Here is a 24,863-nt window from a genome sequence, read left to right as displayed (position 1 = left end):
AGTGAACCGTTTCTGGCAAGTGTCAGATAGGAAATATGTTCGGCTTCGGGGGCCGTACGGTCTCTGTGGCGACTACTTGGCTCTGCTGTTGTGTGGCCGGGCGGCCCTGGACCACACAGACAGGGGCAGGCGTGGCTGTGTTCCAATAGAACTTTATGGACATTGAAATTTGAATTTCCTGTAATTTTCATGTGTCATGAACTATGATATTTCTTTTGATTTTTTTCAACTGTTTAAAGATGTGAAACCCACTCTTAGCTCGGGACTCTACAGAACAGGTGGGCTGGATTTGGCCCCCATGGTGTTGTTACCAACCGTACTTTAGATTACTCTCTCTCTCGCTAAGTGATTATGGACCAGGAGCCAGAGGGCCCTGAAACAGTCTTTCCTCAAGAGTGGAAAATGCACTTATACTTGTCACACAACATTTTCCTGAGCACTTGCTATGTGCTGGGGTCTGTGTTAGCTGCTGGGGATACAGGTGAGCAGAATAGCATCTACCCAGAACTCAAGGTTGGGGGAACAAGCATTAGATAATCCCACAAATAAGTGTAATATCATGTCTGAGATGAGTGTGGTGAAGGAAAGGCAGGTAGCGCCCTGAGGACATGACACGGGGGACCTGACCTGGTCGGGGGGTGATGTTTGAGCGGGATTCAGAGGCCGCAGGAGTAGAACAGGCTGGTTCTCAGTTTGCTGCACATTAGGATCACCCAGGGAGCTCGTAAATTAAACACCTGGGGGTGGGACGCAGAGTTGATAATCCTCCCTGGCCGCTTCTTCCTTTGGTGCTCCAAGGTCGAGAAGCCGAGAGATACGAGGGAGCGAGGGCGTCTTCCAGCCTGGGGAGCAGCACGTGCAGGGCCCCGTGTGGAAGGGAGCGGGGCGCCCCGTGAAGGAAGGCAGGGTGCAGGGTGGTTAGGAGAGGGTCCTGGGTCCCACAGGGCCTGTGTCTTCCCTGCCCCTCTCTCCAACGTGGACGGAGTTAAGAACATTAGACTTCTCAAGAAGCGGCTGAGTGACAAAGACACCTCCGAGCAGGCGTGCGGGCCCAGGGCAGACGGGGTGGGTGGGCTGAGCGGGTCTGCCGTGAGCCTGCCCAGGGTGTCTCTGGAAGGGCATGTTGGAAGCAGGTAACGGGTGGCCTCTGGGAAGGGCCTGGGGTCAGGGAAAGGAGGAGAGGTATGTTTCACCATCAACTCCTGTACGCTGGAATTCTTTGCTGCATGTCTGACCTCTGATGAACGCACAGTGATAACGGGACACGGGAAGATGTTTGGCAACAGGCCCCCGGGGTACATACCTCCTGCACTATTGTTTCAGTCCTGCTGAGACTTGCTGGGAAAATGCCTTTTCTCACTGGGGGAAAGTCAAGCCCAGGTCAGGGCCTTTCTGCCCCTAATTCATCCTGGCGTTGGGATAACGAGGCTTCCTGCCCCGTGGATAGGAATCCATGAGTGTAGAGCCGCTCCCTCCCAGCTCAGGGTTGGCTGGGGCCCTGAGCCCAGAAGGGCTAGAAAGTGAGCACTGAGGCTCCCCCGTGGGAACGCAGCGCCTCCTCCCTTCCTGGGGCCTCCGCAGGAGGGCAGAGCAGTTTCCTGGGTTTGGAATAAGGAATCATTGAGCCGCCACCACCTGCTCCCAGCCCAGCGGGATGTGCAGCCAGGAGCGCCCCCTGGTGGCCAGCTGCCCCGCTGAATCTGGCCACACTGTACCCAAGACTTCACACCCAGGGGGCACCTGGAAGGCTGAGTGGGTGACAGTGATGGAGGGGCCCAGAGAGGCCTCCATGGCTCAGGCTACAGACCCTTGCAGAGCTGCCCGGAGTCCTGAGCAGCCCCAAGACCTCGCATTTGAGCTTCCTTGGCCAGGACAAACCCCGGGAGGGCCCTCTGGCCTGCACACACACACGCATGTGAATACCCCCTTGCCCCCAGAGTCAGTTACCCTGGAGTTTGCCCACAAAGCAGTCAGCAGTGTGACGGGAGAGTTGGCCGCTGGACAGGGCCTGCAGGTGAGAGCCTGTGAGTCCCCAGGACTGTGTGCAGGGCACGGGTTTGCCCTCACTCTTTCGGGGGTGTGTTATTTTATGATACTATTAACACGTGCACTTTATGACCCACTCTGACCCCCTGCTCTACTCTCGTTCCTGGAAGTCTGGTAGTCTTCTGGAACCTCAGAAGGACCCGTTTGTGCTGTTATGAGCCGTGTGAGATGGGACCAGTTCTGCATGGGGAGGGGAGGAGGTGACCCTTCCCCACACTCCCGCTTCACTGCTCTGGCCATCCTCCTCTGAAGCGTCTGTGAGCAAGCAAGGGCCGGCCAGCATCCCAGCCCTTCCACCCGGTCCCCAGCCCTTCCGCCCGGTCCCCAGCCCAAATTCACTGCGGACAGGAGCCTGCTCATTTCTCTCAGCCAGACGCTGTGTATGTTCCTGAATGACTTCCCTCCATCTTCCAGTACGTGTCCATTTGGCATTTTCTTCAATAATTGAAGGAATGCCATTCTCCATCATTGGATGTAAGAAAGAGAGGGTTGTTACCCTGGTGCTGTGTTCAGTGACCTGAGAGACACGAGGTTTCTTTCCTCAGGGGAACTGGGCAGTGACAAGTGAAGTCTATCTGGTGCTTGTGTGGCAGGAACGCCGGGGGCAGTGTGTGTCTGCATGTATGTGTGTGCATGTGTGTGTCTGCATGCATGTGTGTGCTTGTATGCACTTTCACTGTGTACATGTGTGCCTGCGTGTGTGTGTGTTTGTGGCACTTTCCCCTGCACTGTGACTACTCTGTAGGTAACACAGGCGCCCGAATGTGTGCTCCTCTCTGCAGCTCAGAAGGAGAATGGCGTCCGATGGCAAACGGCCAGGAGGGAGGGCCGACTGTACGGTGAGAGGAGCAGGGGACCAGCCACCCATGGCTTCCCCCGCCTCCACCAGCGTTTCTTAGCAACAGCCCTGCTACCAGGGCTATTTTGGGAACTGTAACTTTTCATTGAACATGGTTATGAGCCGGGGCTCTGAGCACGGCCCAGAAAAGTCCTGCGAGTCTGCTGAGCTGCGGAAGCAGGTGGAGGAATTCCAGGATGGCGCGTTGGGGTTGGAGCCTTTGCTGAGCCCGGTGAGAGGCTGGAGACCTTTGGGGCTTCCTGATTCAATGTTCTGACTATTTTGCTGCTGCTGATGATGGAGACATCATTATTATTATCAACAATGATAGTCACGGCAGCAAATGGCATGCCCCTTCCAAGGGTCTGTGTCCACATCTGTAAACGGCGGGCAGCAGCCTCACCTTGCATGGTCATGGAGTTCAGGTGAGATGGTGTTGCAGAGCGCACACCCTCAGTGAGTGCTGGCTGTCATCTCTGTCACCCAGGGCCAGGTTAGCTGGTGGCAGAGACCATGACAACTGTGTGCCAGGTATGAGTAAACCAGTCATGAGAGAGGATCCAAGAAACTGTAGTTCTGAGCTTTGTGATATCTAACTTTCTCTGCTGGGTGGGTTCTCTTGGCTTGCGTGTGAGTCTCTTTTTAGCTTAGGAGTCAGTTGGCAAAATCTAGCTGAGAGTCTCACCTGGGGCAGGACCTGGTTTGTAAACCTAAAGGGTTTTTGTAAAAGTAAAAAATTTAAGAATATGCAGCACGGGCCATATGGCATGTGGCCCACAAAGTCTAAAATACCGGCCATCTGCCCCTTTCTGGAAAGGTTGCCGGCCCCTGGCCTGGACCCCCTGGTCAGATGACATGGCTGCGTAGATGAGATCTTCCTAGCCCCAAATCTCTAGACCTCTGGTGTGACCAACCTTTCTGCCCTTCTTCCCAGGAGACAGATGTGCAGTCGAGGGAACATGATGAGCAATGATTACAGGCTCAAATCCCTTAGAGGGCCGCATGCCAGGGGCCTGGCCTGAGTCCTGGGCGCGGCGAGGACCCTGTTAAGGGAGCCTGTGAAACTCTCTCCTGAGCCTGTTGTTATCACGTGGGCACAGGGCCCAGGCCGAGTGGCCAGAGCATCACCCTTATCATCTTCTTCCTCATCAAAAACCGGTCATCATCAACAGCAATAACAATAATTGCCAGCGCACATACAGTGTTTACTCTGTCCTGGACACGTTATCTGTATTAACTCAATTCCCCAAGTGACACTGTGAAGCACGTAGTAAGATTATCATCCCCATCTAATAGATGAGGAAACTGAGGCCCAGAAACGTTTGCTGTGTGGGCACAGGTAGTCCCGTTGGCAGTGGCGTGGGGTGCATGGGTAGGGTGACCTGCCCGTGTCCACCCAGGACACCTTTGGGAGTGAAAGGACTATTGAAGGTCACAAGGACAGCAGGTAGGAATCAGGACCGACCTGGGCACAGGGGGCCCCCGACTCTGAAATCAACCTTTCCTCCTCCTCCTGCTGCCATGATGGGAGCAACGTGGGAGGACACTGTCCAGAATCCGAGCCGGGCTGGTCCCCCACTGCTGCCTCCCGGCTGTGTGAACATGTGCCGGTCTCGCTGCTGCTCTGTGCAGTGGTGGCCTCGACGAACCGGCTGTGGGGACTAAGGGGCATTCCGGGGACCATGTGGGCGTGCTGTGCATTGGGCTGTGATCTGTCTCTCAGAAGCTGGCTGCGTCTCCCAGCCTGGACCTGCCACATTGTGGCTGTGTGACCCAGACCAGTTGTTACGCTGCTGAGCGCTGAGCCCCTCATCAGTAAGATGACCCTGGTGGTGATCGATCAGTCAAGGGCCGGACCCTCAAAGGCCCCAGCAGCTGAACCCCAAGCAAGGGAGGCACCACATCCTCCTTTCAGCCCAACTAGGAGCCTGGTGTCATCCTTTCTGGGACGGCCACCTGTCTGGTCCTTGAGACTCCTTGCTCCCCCGCTCAGTCCTTGGCTGTGCATTCCTGGGCTCACCATGCCTCAGAGTGTGAGCCCCTAGGGGACGAAGCTTGCATTTTGTTAATCTCTGCCTTCCCAGAGTCGGCACCGTGCCAGACGCGTAGTGGGTGATTGAGAAACGTTTGCATAATGGGGCATCAGTGGTGGGATGGTGGGTGCAGAGGAGAGTTGGTTATGTGCAGCCATGAAAGTGTCATGTGACAAACAACCCCAGTACCTCAGAGGCGTACAGCAACAGTGTTGGTTGTCGTCTGTCTGGGCCCGCCTTGGCTGGCAGGACGGGGGCAGCTCGGCTCTGCCCCACCTTCCTCTCATCCCCCAGCACGTTGGCCTGGGTGTGTCCTCGGGGCGAGGGCCGGGGTCCACAGGGGGAGCAAGCAGGAGCGTGCAGGCGCCTTTGAAGCTCCTGCATCAAAGCTGCTGATGTCCCATTGACCGAAGCAAGCCGCAAGGCAGAGCCGGGGTTAGGGTGGGGGCATTGTGCAGTCTCCCGAGGGTGTGGGAGTAAGAGAGTGCACAGGCAGGCAGTGGTGTGCACAGAGCAGAGGCCAGTGGGTGTTGCAATGCGAAGACAGGCTGTGGGGAGGGGCTCCCGGGTGTGTGGGAGGGGTGTAGGGTACCCTCCAGGGCCCGGGGTGGCATACTTCCCAGGAGGACACTTCGTAGGAATGAAAGCCTGTAGACAGAGAGGACAGGCTCAGCTGACAGCAGAATCTCCTTGCAGATGCTGAAAGCAAAGCGTGCCCCCCTGACGGAGGCCCCGGAGCTGCACAGAGCGAGCCGTCCACTCCCAAGCAGGAGGCTCTGACTTCGGGAGAAGCCCAGCCGGGAAGCCCCTCGGCCCCCGGGACAGACCAGGCTTCCCTGGAGGAGCTGCTGTCCTCGGACGCTCATTCGGACGATGCAGGTATTGGCGGGAGATGGTGTGGGGTTGAACTGCTGCCAGGATGGCCGTCGGCTGGGTTGGTAAAGGGGGTCCCCAGTCAGGGCCTGGGCAATGGCTCCTAGAAGACTGTCCTCAGAGGCACAGCCGTGCCCCGGGCTCTGAGCCCTGCTACACTCCGCCACGTGGCTGAATTTAAACGTTTGCTGGAGCATTTATTTTCTCCAGCGTCTTCCTAAGTCTGGCACAGCCTTGTTAAAGATGTTCAGAGGTGGCCTTCCCATGTACCCTCCTCCCAGGATATCTTTGCTTGTTCACTGGGAACCTCTGAGCAGGAACATTCTCTCCAAAGGAGCCGGTGTCCTGTGGGAGCATCTTAGCTGACCCCAAGACAGTAGGGCAGGACAGAGGGAGAGGGACCTTCCTGGTGGCCCAAGTCCTGCAGCAGGTGGCTGCCTCCTCCGCGGAGGATGGCCTCTTCCCCTGGCGGAGTGCCTCGGTGCCTGCACGCGGCGCCCCGGAGCTGCTGGGTGCAGGGAAAGGCGCGGTGTGCCCCACTGCTTGTGTGCCAGGGCGCTCCTCACTGCGTCTCTGCCCGCTGTGCCTGGTGCCTTGCTCTAAGCCTCGTTTTCCCCGTCTGTTAAATGGGGAAACAGTGGGGTCTGTATCAGCGTTGTTTGGAGGGTGGGAGGAGCTTAGCACAGTGCCTGCCACGTTGAGTGATTATTGGTGGTGGTGGTTCTTACTGTTGTTATTCTAATAGAATAGGCCAGGACAGTTGCCAGCTGTGGGGAAGGGGAGGAGAAAGGAAGAAAAGAAGGACGGAAAGGAAGAGAAGCATGAACTCACCAAAGAAGCCTCTGGGAGCTTTGAGAGATCCACGCCACCCGCTCTCTCTGACCCGTTCGGAGTGTTTTTATAGATATCTTCCGGGAGAGCTCACTGTCGAGCTGGAAGCCTGTTCCCTCGTAAATTGCAAGCATGACTGGGACAGGCCCGGCGTAGGGGCTGGAACTTCAGCTGTGTCTCCACAAGTGTGGGAGGTTGGAAGTCCAGGCCGTGTGGACAAGCCTGCTGGGGCTTCTGTGGCCGGCAGGTCTTCTGCTTCAGAGCCAGTGGGCATCTGTTCTCTGCTGCTTCCTTCTGACAGAGAAGTCTCACGCCTACACTTGTCGCTGGCTGCCCCGTCCACAGTGTCCCTCCAGCGTCAGCAGGCACCTGCCAAGAGGCATATGCTGCCCTCCCTGGGGGTGGCTGTGCCTCTTCAGTTCCCCCTGTCTTGGGAAGCGATAGATGTTTGGGGTCTGAAAAGTTCTGGCCCTTGGGACAGTTGTGGCCTCTCCCAGAGGCCCTCTTGGCATCCCCCTGTCCACATGTCCCCTGGCATCAGACTTCAGGTTGCTGGTTGTCGTGACTTTGATGGCTGAGTGAAGCATCCATTGCCTCCCATCTGTGGTTCTTGTAGCCACACCCTGCCCTTGGCCACGGAGCCTCCTGCTGGCACCTGGCACTTCTCCTCGGCGGGTTCTTTGTGTTTGCTCAGCTCTGAGGAATGTGCGTGCTCCCATCAACGCCCCTCCAACCTCGGGCACTCTCTCTAGCCAGATGCTTGGTTTGGGGTTGGATTCTTGAGAGCACAGTTGGTTTGTTGAGACGATAAATTTGCATTAAGGACCTTTTCCTGAGTGAGACGTGCTGTTGTGTCTGGGGATCATAAACCTGATGGCCTCCTGAGTTAAGTTCGTGGCAGCAGGCACACGCACAGAGCCTCTTCCCCAGGTTTGAGGCCCGGGCAGCTGAGCTGGGGCCTGAGGGATGAGTAGGAGTTGGCCGGGCAGAGAGTGGAGAGACCATCCTGGACAGGAGGAAGGATGTTTGTGGAGACTGAGAACGGGCTCAAGGGCCAAGTGTAAATAATGTTGGCTATGTGGGTCAGAAGGCCTCTGTGCAACCACTTGCCTTTTCCCTGGTAGCACAAAAGCAGCCATAGAGAGGTGCAGATGGAAGGCGATGACTATGTGCCAGCAAACTGTATGTACAAAAGCAGCCCACAGGCCCGATTTTGGCGGGTGTGGTTGGCCTGGGAGCAGGAAAGACCAAAGGACTTTGGCAGGGCTGAAGGCTTGCAAGGGTGGCCAGAGCTGGGGTAGGATAGAGGGGGTCAGACAGGCAGCCCTTCTGTGCAGGTAGTTGGAGCCCCTGGGATAGGGATGGGGATGGAATGACAATGAGGTTTGCAGGATAGGAGGAGCCCTGGGCCTCAGGGTGGGGCACGGCCTGGGGCGTGAGACCCACTGGGCCTGGTCACTGTGTGATCCACACGGCGCAGCCTCATCCCGTGGCCGGGCTCTTCATTCTGCCTGCCCCAGTGCAGTCCCAGGCCCCTGGGGATGGGGGATGATTTTACGTGGGTGGCACAGGCACACGGTTAGAGAATATTTTAATAGTGACGTTTATTTTCATTAATTGGGGCAAGCGGTGTGGATTTCTCATTTGGGGTAGTGGTAGAGATTTTCTTTTCGTGGTAAGTTAAAAAGCGTGTGTTCACATAAGTAAATGCAGCAAGCAGAAGTATGGGAACTGCAGAGAAACGTCCACTCTGAAGCAGCCCGAAGCCTGGCTGGAGAAAGCCCTGTTCGTTCCTTACCCCGTAGTAGCAGCTGGTGATCTTTGTCATAAGGCCGAGACGATAAGCGCTGACATCCTCGGCCAGTGTACAGGGTGCTGTGCACATATTAGCTCGTTTAGCCTTGGAAACACCACTCAGAGATCAGCACTACTGTTGCCCCCTCTTACTCATGATGAAATGGAGGTGCACAGGGTAAGTAACTCATCCAAGAGTAAAGAATTAGGGAATTGAGAGCAACGCCTGTGAATCAGGCTGACCCAGGTCTGAGATGTGACTGAACTACTCACTAAGCTGTGTGGCCGTGGACAAGTCACTCAACCTCTCTGAGCCTGTGTCATCAACCATAAATGAGGGTAATCGTCGCACCAACCTCTCAGGGTTACTAAAATTAAAGTAAGTAATCCCCAGGAATCACTTAGCTCAGTCCTAACACACAGTGAGTCCTCGGAAAGTGTTTGCTGCTGCTGCTAGTGATTGCCACCGTCACCATTGTCATCATCCTCATCGTTTGTGTCATCATCTTCATTTTATCATCATCATCGTGGAAAAGCAGCCCTTGGAGAGTGGTACATTCACACTCATATTTGGCTGCCGGCAAATGCCCCTGAGGCCCTGTCTTGAGCAGCACGTGTCTTTAGGGGTGTGGGTCCACCTGCATTTTACTGTAAGCTGGGACCCCGTGGGGTCACTTGCAGCCCTGCAGGCCTGGAATCCTGCACCAGGGACACTGACCACCACTGCAGCTCCCAGTGTCTGTGGACAAGCCTGGCCTCGGCGCAGCCCTTCAGTGAGGGAGCAGATCATAATTTAACGCAAGGACATTAAACTCACTCCTTAAAAAATTGGAAGTCAACGTTTAAAAATTGAGAGTGTTTGCAAAAATCCGCACCTGTAGCTAGCTTCTTTTCAGCCTTCAAAGTTCGGGCCCCACTGGGCTGGTGTCCCCACCCAGCGACCATCGCTGGGAGCTGAGAAGGGGTCGTTCCTTTTGGGGGAATCTTGATATTGCTTCTTGTCCTGCAAAGCCTGAAATGTTTACTATCTGCCCTGTTGATAAAAAGTTCACCAGCTCCTGTTCTAGAAAATAAGTGAGGAGAGGGCCATACAGAAGTATGTCAATCAAACGTGTTCCGTCAAGACGTACAGTAGGTCATGGATGTGCATGCGTGGTTGAGCGTCAGTTACTTCTGCTCCTAGATGTGAGCCCTACGTTGGGGTTCGTATAGCAACACAGGAGCCTCAGCTAGGGGTTGAGTCAGTGAGAAGAGACCTCTGCTGGTCCGGGTGGGACAGGGATAGCCCTGAGGAAGGGACCCCAGGTGCAGGGCACATGCAAAGCTGATATTGGCTTCTGCGTGTTTTTTTTTTAAATTTGAAACAGCACTTGAGACTTAATGTTAAAATTTCTGTTTTGACAAGATTCTGAACTATAATGGTAGCTACAGGCTCACATAAGATGCAGAGGAAGATGTAGGCTTAGAGAGATGTTGAAAAACTGGTTACCCAGCCTGTGGACCCCTCAGACACCTCAGGGACACGAGCGGTCAGGGTGTGATGAGCATGGATGGGTTTTGTGGGGAGATGTTGGAGGAGGGTTTTTGGTGAGAGTTGCTGGTTGAGTCCCAGGGTCCTCAGAGCAGAGGTTGGGGGACCCACACTTCCACCTTGGGCTAGTGGGGTGGGGGAACCTTCACGGGGCTGTTAGAAGCTTCCCTTGGGATCTCTCTGGTTGAGGAACTGTGGGCTGTGACCACTGACTCACTCCCAGAAAATCCAGAGCTGTCTTATCTAGTACAGTAGCCACTAGCTGCATGGTTAGTTAAATTAATTAAAACCAAATAAAGTTAAGAATTCAGCTCCCCGGTCACACCAGCCTCTTGTCAGGTGCTCATTGGCCACACGTGGCTAGTGGCTACTGTAAGGGGCAGGGTGGAAACATTTCCATCATCTCAGAAAGTTCTGTTGAGCAGCCCTGAGTGTGCGAGGTGGCTGCGTGTCCACTTGGGTGCACAGCCAGGAGAGTTTTTGCTGTTTGGATTGGCCATCCCTTCCAGAGTTTTCTGCACCAGCAGAGACCCTGTGACCCAAAAAGCCAAAGCCCTTTACGGAAAATGTTTTCCAACCCCTTTGGCAGAATGTGGAGAATGGGTAATTTGGAGAATGGATGTGGGACAGGGTGAAGAGCAAGGATAGGAGCTCAGAGGCCATGGCAGTGGACACTGGGAGGACAAGTGGACGCTTCTGAGAAATATTTTGGAAGGAAAGTGCACAGGATGTATCCATGAATTAGATATAAGGGGCGATGTACAGGGTGGAGAGGACAAGAGAGGGATCGAGTGTTGTGTCCAGTCTGGCTGGACAGTTGGGGATGGAGGGCCGTGTAGTAAGCCTGGTGAAGGTGGGGCTCTGTCTTGGTCAGTGCCATGTCTGCAGCTCCTAAAAGGGTGCCTGGGCCCCATAATTGCTTAAGAACATTTGCAAGATGGATGGATGGATGAGTGAGAGAGAAGGGGAAGACTGGGAAGGGATTTCCCATGGGAAATCAAGAGATAGGTTTATTTTGCCTATTTGACCTCCAGATGGAGAGGTCAAAGTGGCTGATAATGTACGAGTCTGGAGCTCTGAGGAAAGGACAGGGTCAACAGAGGTGGGATTGATTCTGAGGCCAGAGGACTGGATGGGACCACCCAATGAGAGAGTTAGATGGAGATGAGGACCAAGGGCTGGATTCTGGGACAGTCCAGGTGGAGCCTGTGAGAGGCTGAGCAGGAGTGGCCAGCGTGGCAAGAGGGAACCGGGGCAGAACCAGGAGAATGTGGTGTCCAGAAGCCAAAGAGAAGTGTTCAAGGTGGAGAGACTGAAAGGACTGTGCTGAGACAGATCCAAGTGGACCTGCTCTGGCTGACCTGGGGTGAGAACCCTGACCCCGGCTGCTCTATCTCCCATTAACCCTTCCCTTGGCGACGCTGCCAAGAGAACCATGGAGTCCAGTTTAGGCACTGCTCACCTCATCCAGACTCCTGGGCCTGTGGAAGGAGACCGTATCCCATGGGGAGAAACTGGCCTGTCTGTTTCTATGGTGGCAGGACCCAGGCTTGTGCTGTGAGAGTATGTCACAGCCATGAGCTTGCTGTGGGCCTCCCTCCCAAGTAGACACCATAGTGCGTCCCTTCAGAAGTCTAAATAGTGTCTACCTCAAGCAATGGTTCTCAACCATGGGCAATCCCTCCCCCGCAGGGGACATTGGGCAGTGTCTGGAGACATTTTTGGTTGTCACAACTGGCATCTGGCAGGCGGAGCCCAGGGATGCTGCTAAACATCTTACAGGACAGCCTCTCTTGACAAAGAGTTATCTGGCCTCAAATGTCAGGAGTGCCAGGGTTGAGGACCCCTAACCTGGAATGAGAGGGACACTCATCTCTGCTCTCAAGTCACCTTTCTCTCTGGCAGTGTGGCTCTTAACTGTCCAAAGTCGGACGAGTGATGCCCAGCTCCAGACCTCCCCTCTGGGACCTCACGTCAGCCTCCCCTCCATTGTAGGGGGCAGAATCGGGTATTTTATACAGATATTTGTACAGATGAGGAAACAGAGGCTCAGAGAGTTAGAGACCAAGGTCACATGTCTGGAAATGAGTCCAACACAACAGAGGAAGGGATGGAGGTGGGAGACTGATGTGCCTGAGGCCAGGTGAGCCATCCCTGTGCCATTTGTCCCCCCGAAACCGTGACTTTGGGAACATGCTGGGTGCCCAGAGGACAGAATCTGAGCCTGTATGGAGCACTGTGAGCTCATGCCGGCCCCAGGCCTGGTGCTTCCAGCTGCAAGCTTGGCCGCTGAGGGCCTGGCTCTGGGGCATCGTCTCCCCAGAGTTAGTGTCCACTGCCCTGCTCTGATTTACATGAGACAGGAACCCCAACGAAGTCATCGGACAGGTGCACACATGGAGAAGAAGTACATTTCTGTGCTTACCTGTGGCTTAACAAGGAAACCGCACAACTGTTTTTACCAGGAAAACACAAAATGTTTATTTTAGTGTTATTATTAGTGGAAAACTTATTAAATAAAAAATCAGAATTGTAGACTCTTAGAAGTTATAGGTTACAGTTCATAGGACATAACAATAGTCTTGAAGTCTAGGAGTCTTTTAAAAACTATTAACGGGGGGCTGGCCCCGTGGCTTAGCAGTTGAGTGCACACGCTCCACTACTGGCAGCCCGGGTTTGGATCCCAGGTGTGCACCCACGCACTGCTTGTCCGGCCATGCTGAGGCCGCGTCCCACATGCAGCAACTAGAAGGATGTGCACCTATGACATACAACTATCTACTGGGGCTTTGGGGAGAAAAAGGAGAAAAAAACGGAGGAGGATTGGCAATAGACATTAGCTTAGGGCCGGTCTTCCTCAGCAAAAAGAGGAGGATTGGCACGGATGTTAGCTCGGGGCTGATCTTCCTCAAAAAAAAAAAAAAACTATTAACAAATAACGCTTTCGAGGATAGTTTTATAAATAATAATAACAACAACAACAGCGTGGGTACCCATACAGGACAGAGGAGTGAGGAGGACACTGTAGTGGTTGTTCTCAGTTCAGACTAACTTCGTGATACAGAACTGAGTCTGCCCTCTGCAGTGGGTGGGGAAGGGGGCATTTCGTTTCTCAGATTTTGAACATCAGAAGTTAGAAGGGCGAGCCCTTCTAAGGCAAAGCCTACATTTCCATGAGCTTCACAAGAGTAAGGGACTGGGCTGACAGGTTTTCAACTTCCAACATGGACAGTAAAAGAATAGAGGTGGTGACAACAATGGGACGTGCAGTGTTTGCTTCAAAAGTGTCCCTGGAAGCTCTCTAGGGGCAGGGAGCTGGCGTGCCTCGGTCAGCACTGTGTTTTCAGCACCATGGACAGCGCCCGCCCATGGTAGGCCCTCCAGAGACGTTCCCTGATGGATGGAAGGATCCCACACAGGGGCTTTAGGACCAGTCAGGCTGTTCCCGGGGAGTGTTAGTGTCTTCCTCCTTCGCTGGTTGTAAAGATGAAACGAGACGATTTGCGGCAAGGCCCTTGCCCAGGGCTGGGCACTGGGGGTGTGCTCTGGGAAGGCAGGAGTGCTGGGGTCCTGAGGTGGGATGGGAGGCTGCCTCTCTTGTATCAGGGAAGAGGAAGAAAGGGGGTTCAGGGACAGTAGGTTCCTGTTTAAGTTAGGAATGTGATTAGAGTCCCCCAATCTGATGGCCTCAGTTTCCCCTGTAAAGCCAGAGGTGAGGCTGCATGGGAGGAAGAGGGAGGGAGGTGAGAAGCTGGAGGTAGGAAAGGGACAGAATAGGTTTGAAGCAGGAGACTGCAATGGAGGCAGAGCTGAGGGCCCTGGAGGGGGTCGGTCCTGAGATGGCTGTGATGGGGCTTCTGTGTCACTTTCTCCTGTGGCACTTGATAGGGGTGGGATGGGCAAACAGAGGCTTTTCCAGAGATGGGATTTTTCCAGAGAGTTAAATGAGAAGGAAGTGAGGCAGAGGACTCGTGTGATGGTCGTTGCAGTGATGGATGGTGGGGCTTGAGCTAGATAAAGAAAGAAGTGAGAAAGAAGAGGGTTGATGGATTGGGAGAAAGCAGAGGGGTGGACGGGCTCAGAAGGCAGGGCTCAAGGCGGTGGGGGAGTGGTTCTGGGGGAGCCTGAACCAGCAGCTGGAGAAGAGAGGAAGGGGGCTCTGGGCAGGCTGACCCTTCCTTAAGGGCTGACTCTGCCCCTCTCCCCGCACTGGTCTTGGCTGGCATGCCTTGGGGACAGGGCTGCTAAAAGCTGAACATGTAAAATCAGTAGCTGCTGGGGGCCAGCCCCATGGCCTAGTGGTTAAGGTCTGCGTGCTCTGCTTCGGCAGCCTGGGTTTGGTTCCTGGGTAAGGACCTATACCACTTATCGGTGACCATGCTGTGGCAATGACCCACATACAAAATGGAGGAAGATTGGCACAGATGTTAGCTCAGGGCAAATCTTTCTCAGCAAAAAAACCCCAAAATCAATAGCTGCAGACTCTGAGGGTCTACAGTGTGCCAGGCACACTTCTCATTGTCACTTCTTGTTTAAACCTCATAACAATCCTGTGAGGGACTCTTGTTATTAGTCTGATGTCGTATGTTGGGGAGGAGAATAATTTTCTTTTAACCCTTCTGGGTTCTTAGCTGAGACATCCCCGTAATAAAAGACAGATTACAGGAGAAAAACAAAAGTTTAATACCATGTATGCCTCCTGTGTATGTGGGAGAGATCCAGGAAAACTGAGTAACTTGCCAAATGGCCAAAGCCACCACCTTATACGCCATCTTCAGCTAAAGACAAAAGAGGATGTGGGGGGTGGGGAGTCAGGTATAGGAGGTGACCAAGAGAAGCACAGTAAACGAGGGTGAGGTGGTTATGCAGGTTTAAGTCCTTGCTTTCTGCATTGATAAGAGTTTTTAGACATAAGGTCATCGCCCTCTTCCTGGTACATTGAGGGAGACACCCTTACAAATGGAGATTTCTCTTATAAATGTTTTTTACAAAGGGCAACTTCTATTGGGTTTGCAGAGCTTCTCCGATGTCTGCTGCTTATTAAAGATAATCAGCCTAAAATAACCCTTATGCCAAAGAGACGGATTTTGGGGTGACAAATTCCACTCCCCCTCACATTCGTGGGTCAGTGGAGGTGCAGGAGGTTTAGTAACTTATCCAAGATCACAGAGTAAGTACAGGGGCCGACTAGAGCCAGATGTGTCTCCTTCTAAAACCTGTGATCGTGACCAGCACCCTTAGGTGAGGTGGGAGCTTTGGCGCCACCGATGGAGCGGAAAAAGGGACAGAATCATCCGGGCTCTTGAAGTTCTTTCCGTCCTTCCTTCCCCCTCCTCCTCTCCCCACTTCTGATGTTTCTATTGATAGCTGAACTCGCAGGAAGTCAAGTCTCTGTGTGAAGGGACCCCTCTGTGCTCTGCTCCATGTTAACAGTCCCACCCAGCCAAAGCCCCTTGCTCACATTCACCCCAGTCGGAGGAACCGTGGTTTGTGAACTCTCTGTTTTGCCTTTGAACCAGCCAAGATGCCATCAGCATCCAGAGGTGAAGAAGCAGACACCGCCAGCAGCCTTCCGCCTACCACGGATGAGCACCCTCAAGCCTTAGCTGGGTCCGAGTCCCTGGACAGTCCTTCCAGACCTCTGGAGAGATCCATGGGCCAGCTCCCCAGCCCTCCGCTGCTGCCCACCCCACCGCCCAAGGCAGGCTCCAAAACCACGAAAAGTGTCACAGGTGGGTCCGCATGCATCCTCCATCCACCCGTCCATCCTCCCTTCCTTCCATTCGTCCATCCATGCCTTCAACCAGTCCTGATGGGGCTGCCCCTGTGGGCTGGTTCTCACCCTTTGCTTCTGCGATAGGGGCTATGGGCAGATCCAGAGGAGCAGAGCTGGAGGCAGGAGGGCTGTTCTTAGTGAGAATCTCTAAGGGTTGTCAGGAGCAGACCACTAGGGCTCCCTCAAGCAAATGGAGAAGTCTATTTGCAGGAGTCAAAGGTGTCCTCTAGAACCTGAATGGAGGAAATGCAGCCAGCCCCCAGGATGAGGACTTTCTGTCTGTCTGGATGTTCAGGTGTCTGTCCTCCTATTTCCGCTTCTCTCTGAGTCAATCTCTCTCTCATTCTCCTCCCCCACCCCTCAGTCTCTCTCACTTGCTCTGCTCATCTCTGTTTCACTGATTGTCTCTCCAGTGAGCTCTGTCCAGCAAGACAGAGCCTGGAATAAACACCAGACTGTAGGGTGGTGGTCAGAGAGGGGAGCACGGCTGGGCAGAGGCCCCAGAAGGCGTCCACTTCTGTAGCCTTGGCCACCCTGCCTGAATAATCCCAGGGAGTCGGGACATTTACTCTCGCAGCTTGGATTTCTCTTGTCCCATCTCTGCTGGAAACAGGAGACACTGCTGGTCACAGGGAAAAGGCAGGGCCTTCGCTAAGAGGTGGTTGTTTATAAGAGTAAATCCTTACATGTTACCCTCGGTGGCAGAGGTGGACGTGAAGATGACAACGATTAGCAGAGTTCAGTAGTTTTGCTCTAAGCCCTTGACCACCAGCCGTAATACCACCACTTACCAGCCAGCACTCCAGGGAGGCTGAGTACACACAGCCCATTCAGAATCCTTGGGCCAGCCCCCGAGGGAGGGCACATGTGCCCAATTTACAGTTGAAGAAACCAAGGCTCAGGGGGCTCCAGCAACTTGTCCCAGGTCCCGCAGCTGATGGAGACTCGAACTCAGATCTGGGCCCAAAGCTTGTAATCCCTGCACTGCTTCCCTGCTGGAGCATTCTTCCCCTCACTTCACCTGGTCAGTGCCTGTGCGTCCCAGGCCCTCCTTCAGGGGAGCCTTCCCTGACCCCGACCCCACAGCAACATGCACCTCACCGTCCAGCGTTGACCATATCGCTTCACTGTGCGTGGTGGGCTGAATGGTATCCTCCCGGAATTCACGTCCACCCAGAACCTTAGAACGTGGCCTTAATTGGAAAAGGGTCTTTGCAGATGTAATTAGATAGGGATCAAGCGAGATGATCCTGGGTTAGGGTGGGCTCTAAATCCAGCGAGAGCGTCCTTGTAAAAGACACAAAAGGACACACAGAGAAGATGTGAAGATGGAGGCAGAGATGGAAGTGACGTCTACAAGGGACGGAACGGCAAGGATTGCCAGCAGCCACCATACGCTGGGTAGAGGCCTGGGGCGGTTTCTCCCTCACGCCCCCAGAAGGAACCAGCCCTGCCGACACTTGAGTTTGGACTTCTGGCCTCTAGAACTGTTAAGAGAGTAATCTTCTGTTGTTACTCACCTTGTTACAGCAGCCCAGGAACCAGATACTCCTTGTCTGTAGGATTATTCGTCTGTCTCCACCGCCCTCCCCGGATACTAGCCCCACAAGAGCCACCACGTCTCTGGTTCACCATCACGTCCCAGTGCCTGGCACACAGCAGTGCTTGGCAGGTGTGAATGACTGTGATTGGAGGAACAAATGGATGTTCTGAACCCCTGTCTGCTTTCTCCATCTTTCTCCGTCTCTGGGAATGAGTCGAAGTATTCAGTCCTTGGGTGACGTGGCCACACAGATTGGAGTAAAAGTTTTGTCAACAAACTGCAAGAGAAGCAAAAAGTTTATTTGGAATCTCAAGAATTGCGATTCGGGGGCACAGATTTGGGTAGAAATGCAAATAGTGTCCTGCTAGGGAGTAAAAGTCAGGGGCTCTTAAAGGCAAAGAAGGGAGGTTATAGTACAAAGAATGTTAATTGGAGTTGGAGGCTGAGAGCTAGTCCTGGCTAAACATTGATTGACTATTGATTCCATCTTTAGAAAGTCCTCAGTCTTTGTGATCAAGATGTCTGTTCTCCTGCTGACATCTCAAACAATGGCTTGTAAAACAGCTGCCCTTTTGGCCCAGTCCAAAGGTTCAGAACAGCAGAGCAGTTTCTCTAGAAAGGCAGCTCCAACTTTATTTTAAAATGGCTCCACTATAGTCAATTTTGACAGTTTTTTCTTTTGTCTGTTTTTTTGCTGAGAAAGATTGGCCCATCTTGGCTAACATCTGTGCCCATCTTCCTCTATTTTGCATGTGGGATGATGCCACAGCATGGCTTGTTGAGCAGTGCATAGGTCCATGCCCAGGATCTGAACCTGCAAACCCTGGGTCACCGAAGCAGAGTGCGCACATGTAACCACTACGCCTCTGGGCTGGCGCCAATTTTGACAGTTTTGAGGCAAAATAATGCTGTCTTGCATCTTGTTACTGTCTCTGTGATAGTCCCCTTCTCCATCCATCGAAACCTGAAACGATGGGAACTCCATTTGGTTGGGCACGCTCACTGCGCTTCCGTCTGGCTCGTGTGTCATTTGTACGGACCCTCAGTCACTCAGTAGCCCAGAGACTCTGCTTGCACCAAGCTCGAGAAACATCAGACCTCCGACCGCACGAGTTTCATCCACGGTGACTCCTCTGCTTTGTTCCCACGTCCTAAATTCTGGGTCCCCAGGGGCCTCTGACTTCCACCTGCCCCTCAGTTGCAAGGAACTCTGGAACGTCAGGGGACATTTTCTAACACATCACCAGTTAATCTGGGGACTGGATTAGAGCAGGAATAGACAAGAGGGTAGTTACGGGCTTTGCACTTCGGCAACAGGATCTCTAACAGCTGAGACTACGGTTTGGTGACTTTGTCTTAATTTTCTCGGCTCTCCCTTTTTCCTTTTCTTTTGGGGGAAATGTTTGCTTCAGCATGTGAACACCAGGTGGCAGCAGAGGAGGGGGAAGGCCCCTCACCTGGGCTTAACTAGGCCACAAGGGGACAGCATGCACAAGCTGAGTCCCCACTGGATGCTTCCTTGTCTGAGAAGGCCTGCGCAGCAGCCCCCAGCCCGCCGCCCTCCGCCAGACGTCAGAGTCACCCACAGGCTTGCTTGGCTGGGTCTGCATGGTGTTTTAATATTTTAAAAAAAAATTTTTTTTTTAAATTAAAAAAATATATTTTTTAAAAAATTGCTAACATTTTAAACATAAAGTATGTTTAAGTTTTAAATATTAATACATATAGAAACAGGAAAATTTTTACCTGTAATCCACATTTCTGGCTTTTCTTTAAAAGTCTTAACGTCTGGCAGCCCCCCGAGTTGCTGGAGCCCCACTAAGGGCAGGTGGTCCTCTGTCTGCCGCAGTCCCCGCCCATCCCTGTCATGTGACTTGCACGAGTCACCTTGGCTCACCTGTGTTTCACCTGCCTGGACCCTGGAGACATGTGAGTTACCCCCTCAGGCAAAGCCTTCCCTGCTCAGATCCAGCTGGGTGACAGTCAGCTCCCTGTATGGGGGTCTCGTGGCCTCTGCCAGCTACACTTGGCATCATGCTCCTGGGTTCCGATCCTGCCCCACCAGCCCCTGGAGGTATGTCCTTGAGTTGGCTTCTGACCCTCAGTTTCCTCATCTGAGAAATGGGAGCGATAAGAGGTCCTCCGGGCAGGTAAATTGCTCAGCAGAGCGGTAAGTGGGAGACACGTGTTCGGTGTGTCTATGATTGACAGTGGGAGACCCTGGGGGGAGTCCCAGCTGAGTGAGCACAGGCAAGCCTGTGCCTCGGTTTTCCCATCTGTACGGCAGGCTAGTAGTGCCTTCCTGGTAGGACTAGGGTGAGGATTAGAGGCAGTGGTGGTTAGAGCGTCACCTGCTTGGGAGGTGGTCACTGTGATGAGCAGGGACAGCCCCTGGAGGGGCTGAGGCTGGTGGGGGATGAGCTGGCGGGGTATCTTGGGGGCCACACTTGGAGTGGAGCCCCGACCGTGCTCTGCCCTGCCCATGTCTGGCGACATCGTGCGCGGCTGGCACCATTTCATCCCTGGGGTCTCAGCTCACATGTCCCCTCTGCGGAGAAGCCTCAACTGGCCCTCCCTGGCCCCGTCCCCCCAGCCACCCGCATGGCTCTCTCTCCCTGAAATCACTTTGTTCCCTTTCTGTCTGCCTGTCCTCTGCCTGGCTGCACCCAGCTGGCCTGGGGGCCTGGGGGCCTGGGCTGTTTGCCTCTTACCTGGCGTGTGCAGCGGGTGCTCATGAAGAAAGCTGCGTGGCAGTCCTCAGCGGGCCTCACAGGTTCCCTTCGAGCTTTGAGTTATCCTTTTCGTTGAGGCCGTCTGCATTCCAGGCTTGCATCAGAGAGGTTTTGGTTCTGGGTTTTAGGAAGTAGGAGTGGTTTAGATCTCTTTTCTGTTTTTTCCTGTTGGTGTTTAAAAAAGGGAGTTGATTTGTTTGTGCTGGTCCAGCGGGAGCCTGCTTCTGCTGAGACACGTTTGGGAAGGAGAATCTGTGTCTGAAAACCTCCTGGATGCCAGACAGCACGCCTCCTGCTGGGCTCCTGCAGCCCCTGCCAGGGAGCTGTGGGCCCATTTTACAGTCAAGAAGGCTGAGCCTTCCAGAGCTTAGAGGACGTGCCCGGGTCTCACAGCTGGGAAGTAGCAGATTGAGACCGGAGGCCAGATCTGTGCAACGACAAAACCCACGCTTCCTGCTGCCCTAAGCACCTAACGCCATGCAGGATGGGGCGTTCACATTCAGGACGCGCCTGTTGAAGGAAGGGAGGGGGGCTCGCCTTCTTAGGTTGGCTTTGAGCGTCTGTTCTGAATCATCTTCAAACTCATCCCAGGTAAATAAATGTTATTTATTACATGCCAGGCCTGGGGATGCAGCGGTAAGAAAGGGAGACACAGGCCCTGCCTGGAGGCTCCAAGTTGGGTGAGAAGGACAGACCCGAGGAAGCAGCTCATTCCTAGTGGGAGGAGAAGGGTGTCGGGGCTGGGTCCATACGGCAGGTACAGGGGGCTCTAAATGAGGGTGGAGATTCATGGAAGTTCCCCTGAGGAAGTGACATTGGGGCAGAGGAGGGGAAAAGCATTTCAGGCAGTGGGAATAGCCTGTGTGAAGGCTCAGAGTAGAGAGAGAACATGGTCCCTTCAAGGACTGGAAAGAGCCTCATGTGCTGGAAGGAAAAGAACATGGAGCCAGTGGAGGGTGTAAAGCCGGAGGGCTGAGCAGGGCCAGCCTGTGGGGCCCTGGGACTGGGCCATGAGCCCCGATCACATCTTAAAGAAATTTGGAGAGCTGTGATCAGATTCACCTTCCAGAAAGCTCCCAGTGGGTGAGTTACGGGGAGCGGGCTGGAGGCAGAGGTGAGTGGTGATGTGGGGAAGCAGAGAGGGGCTGTGTCGGTCTTCCAGGCTGAGCGATGGCTGCAGAGCTTGGGAAGTTCTTCCAGGTTCCACAAAAGGAAGTGTGGCTTCAGGAAGCTGAGCTCGTAGCAGAGAAACAGGAAGGAGGGTTTTCTGTGCCTGAGACCCTGCAGGGGGCCTGTTGGCACTGATGTCTGTGGAGCTCGGCCCCTGGCAGAGGGGTCCATGGATGGAGCAGCACTGGACAGAGGCACACCCTGTCTCTGGCGTTGGGGGCAGGGGGCCTGGTGCAGCATCTCGGAGGGGGCGTTAGTGGGTTCGCCTGGCCAGAGGCCTGGGTCCTGTCTGCTCACCAGCTCTTGTCTGTCAGCAAGGCCTTTCCTCCCTGCTCCCAGAGACTTACGTTCTTGTCGGTTTCTCTCGCACCTGCAGGCCAGCCCGCGCTCTTCCAAGGCTCTGGTGGGAAGAGTACTGACCCTCTCCTCCGAGGACAGCTTTCCACGCCCACAGGGTCTCCACATCTCACCACTGTCCACCGGCCGCTGCCCCCCAGCCGCGTCATCGAGGAGCTGCACAGGGCGCTGGCCACCAAGCACCGCCAGGACAGGTGCGGCCTTTGCCCTGGCAGGGGAGACCCGTGCACCTGAATTCCCATCTGGGCTAGCCTCGGGGGTGCACCTGTGCAGTCACCATGGGCCCCAGGCTGGGCTCAGTGCTCTGCTGTCACCATTTTGAAATTTTTCATAATTGTGGAACAAGGAGCCCCGTGTTTTCACTTTGCACTGGGCTCCGCAAGTTACGTAGCTGGCCTTGGTTGCCATGTTCCGGGAGGGGACAGGCGGGAGGTGTGCACTGTGGGAACCCGGCCACAGAGCCCCTGCCTTTCCCCCGGGTGGGGTGGGAGCCTCACAGGAGAGTCGTGAGAAGGAAGCAGCTGTCCCCTTGTCCCAGGATTCTGATGGCTTCCAGTTTCCATTATGCCAGAGTGTAAGAAAGCCTGTTCCTAAACCCACTCTTTTATTCTTGATCTCCTGTGGGTCATAAAGTGTGAAGGAGAGTGAATCGTTGGAGGGCAAAGCAGATAATGGAACACATGTATAGTTTGGCAGAAATATTACACAAACAAATGCCCTTCTCTGTTCTCGGGAAATCCTTGGTCTACGTTGCACTGAGTTTTGGCAAGTTTTATTATGTGCATGTCTGTGCCCTTTAAAACGGTGCATTCTGAACGGCCGTGTGCCTGAGCCTCAAAGTCGTGTGTGCCTTCTGGTGTTTCTCGTCCTGTGTGTTTGGGACGGAAGCTGAGAAGTCGCATGTATTTGGGGGCCGTCTTTGCAATACCCATTGTAAGCCCCTAAGGCGGTTTGCTGGGTTTCCACCTGAAGGGGACAACGTACAACCTGAGCTGTCTTTCCGATTCAGTTTTCCAGGAAGGGACAGTAAAGGGTCCCCGAAGAAGCGGGTAGATGTCCGACTGTCGAGAACGTCCAGCGTGGAGCGGGGCAAGGAGCGGGAGGAGGCTTGGAGCTTCGACGGGGCCTCGGAGAACAAGCGGACTGCAGCTCAAGAGTCCGAGGAGAACAAGGAGAACTTGATCATGAACTCCGAACTCAAGGACGACCTGCTTCTGTATCAGGACGAGGAGGCGCTAAACGACTCCATCATCTCTGGTGAGGAGAGGGCGGGTCCCGGCGCGTGGGAATCTCCCGCCGGAGGTGGTGTCTCCGGGCGGGGCACAGAGCCCATGCTCGACTTGGCGCGTCTGCTGCGAGCAGGGAGGGGGGACAGCGTCGCGGGCCTGCCCCCCCAGTAATGGAGGGAGACTCACCTCTGAAGACGAGCAGGGGTGCGTGCAGACAGTTCAGGCACCGTTCAGGAGGCACCGAGGGAACTTGTTTTATTTTGATAGTTGCATATTAATTTTCATGTGTATTTGAAAAAACATAAAAGTGACTCAGCAGGTGACTTTGAGAATATCTCTGCTTGGCATGACATGGCAGAAAGCGGTAAAGATGGTACTCACATGCCCAGTATTAGGAAAATACAGTGAGAAACGCTGATGGGAAAGTGAGATGAGGTGGGAGGGGGAGAGAGGGAGGGAGGGGGGTTGATTCCAATGGCCGTCTCAGGAGTGGGGTACCCGTGACAGTGCCTCCTTGTTTGGGACCACCACCTCCGTATCTGCCTCACAACGTGTTCTCGAGGTCAGAGAAATTGCTCTGTCCTACCCTACCTTGAGGACTCGGGCTCGGGGAGACAGAGCATCGGAGGCACCCCCATAACAAAGGTACCAGGAGGCGCAGGCCAGGGTTGGGCAACACTGAGAGGGTTTACCGTGCCCCTGGCGCAGGCTGCGCTGAGCCCCTGTGGTTCATGGGATGGCCGAGGGTGGACGTGGCTGTAGGCCTTGGAGGAACGGTTATTGTTATTGAGTGAAGGGTTATTGTGCTTCCTGGAGCATCTCATGGTGGCTGTATGGCCACAGGCAGAGCTCTGGGTAGAGGCACTGGGGACCTGGCCCAGCAAGTCGTTCTTCCTTGGGTGTTGGGTGGGAAAGGAGCGGGGGCTGGTGTTGATTCTGCTCCTGGCTGGTACTAAGCGGGTATGGGTAGTGGGCACCGTGACCAGGTGGACACACCAGGAGCCAGGGTTAGACAGCGGCCTTGGCTGTCACCCCTTCCCGTCACCTTGCCTACCTCTGAGCCTCTTCCACCCTGGTCTAGTGGCGCATTTCTGGGTGTGCATGCTGCAGTGTGTGAGGGGCACCGGCACCCATGTGTGTGGAAGAAGCTGACTCTGATAGTTGAGCCACTGTCTTCGTGGCAGAAACCTGGAGCCAGTTCTTGGCCAAAGGGCCCTGGAAAGCTCAGAGGAGGCTAAAGCTTGCAGGGTTTCCCAAATTTATCTGGCCTGGGAACTCGCTCCGTGACACACCCATCAGCCTCCCGCAGGATGGGGTTACATGGGACGTGTCTGAGAACGGCTGGTGTCAGCAGGGGTCACAGGTTGGAGCAGGGTCCCTCAACCTCAGCACCGGGGACGCTGGGGGCTGGCTGATTCTCTTTGGTGGGGCTTCTCTCTGCACTGTAGAGTGTGGAGCAGCATCCCTGACCTCCACCCACTAAACCATTTCCCTCCAGCTCTAGGGGAGGGTCCTTGCCTCCTTCACTTCTGGTGGCTCCAGGCGTTCCTGGGCTTGAGGCCACATCCCTCTGATCTCTGCCTCATCTTCACCTCACCTTCTCTTCTCCTCCCTGTGTCCCCTCCTTCCCTTATAAGGATACTGGTCATTGGATTTAGGGCCCATCTGGATAATCCTGGATGATCTCCTCATTTTGAGACCCTTAATTACATCTGAAAAAACAAATTACATCTTTTCCCAAATAAGGTCACATTCACAGGTTTCCGGGTGCACGTGTCTTTGGGGGTCACGATTCCACCCACTACAGCTGCCCTTCATGGTGTAACGTGTTCCTCTCCTCGTTGAGCTAAAGTCAGCCCTCAGGGTCTTTCATCCCTACCCCCCACCCCCACCCGTCCCTGGTGCCCTCTGCAGCGGCACCGGCCCACCTGCCTGAGACGGGACCTGTCGTAAGAAGGCACTGGTGCCCGGCCCCTGCAGCCCTGGCAGATCCCCCTCCTGTCTCGGCCCCCGTTTCCTCATTGATCAGATCAAACCCCCTCATCCTCGGCTCCTGTGACAACACTGTGACCTTTCCTTCATAGCTCCGACAAGGTTACAATTTTACACT

At 54.4% G+C, this 24,863-nt stretch overlaps 1 protein-coding gene across 2 annotated transcripts in view; it reads left to right on the top strand.

Moving 5' to 3' along the window:
• Window positions 1–24,863, top strand: part of PHACTR3 (phosphatase and actin regulator 3) — a 245,211-nt gene that overhangs the window by 149,761 nt on the left and 70,587 nt on the right. For both annotated transcript variants that reach the window (XM_058562383.1, XM_058562384.1), the window contains 4 exons: window positions 5,614–5,796; window positions 15,466–15,678; window positions 21,544–21,718; window positions 22,534–22,781. In XM_058562383.1, coding sequence (XP_058418366.1) covers window positions 5,614–5,796; window positions 15,466–15,678; window positions 21,544–21,718; window positions 22,534–22,781 — 819 coding nt within the window. The remainder of the gene's footprint in view (window positions 1–5,613; window positions 5,797–15,465; window positions 15,679–21,543; window positions 21,719–22,533; window positions 22,782–24,863) is intronic.

The sequence above is a fragment of the Diceros bicornis genome, chromosome 19 (assembly GCF_020826845.1).
Source record: "Diceros bicornis minor isolate mBicDic1 chromosome 19, mDicBic1.mat.cur, whole genome shotgun sequence".
Taxonomy (NCBI): Eukaryota; Metazoa; Chordata; class Mammalia; order Perissodactyla; family Rhinocerotidae; genus Diceros; species Diceros bicornis.
Note: the sequence above shows the minus strand (reverse complement) of the source record. Positions and strands in the feature narration are given on the sequence as shown.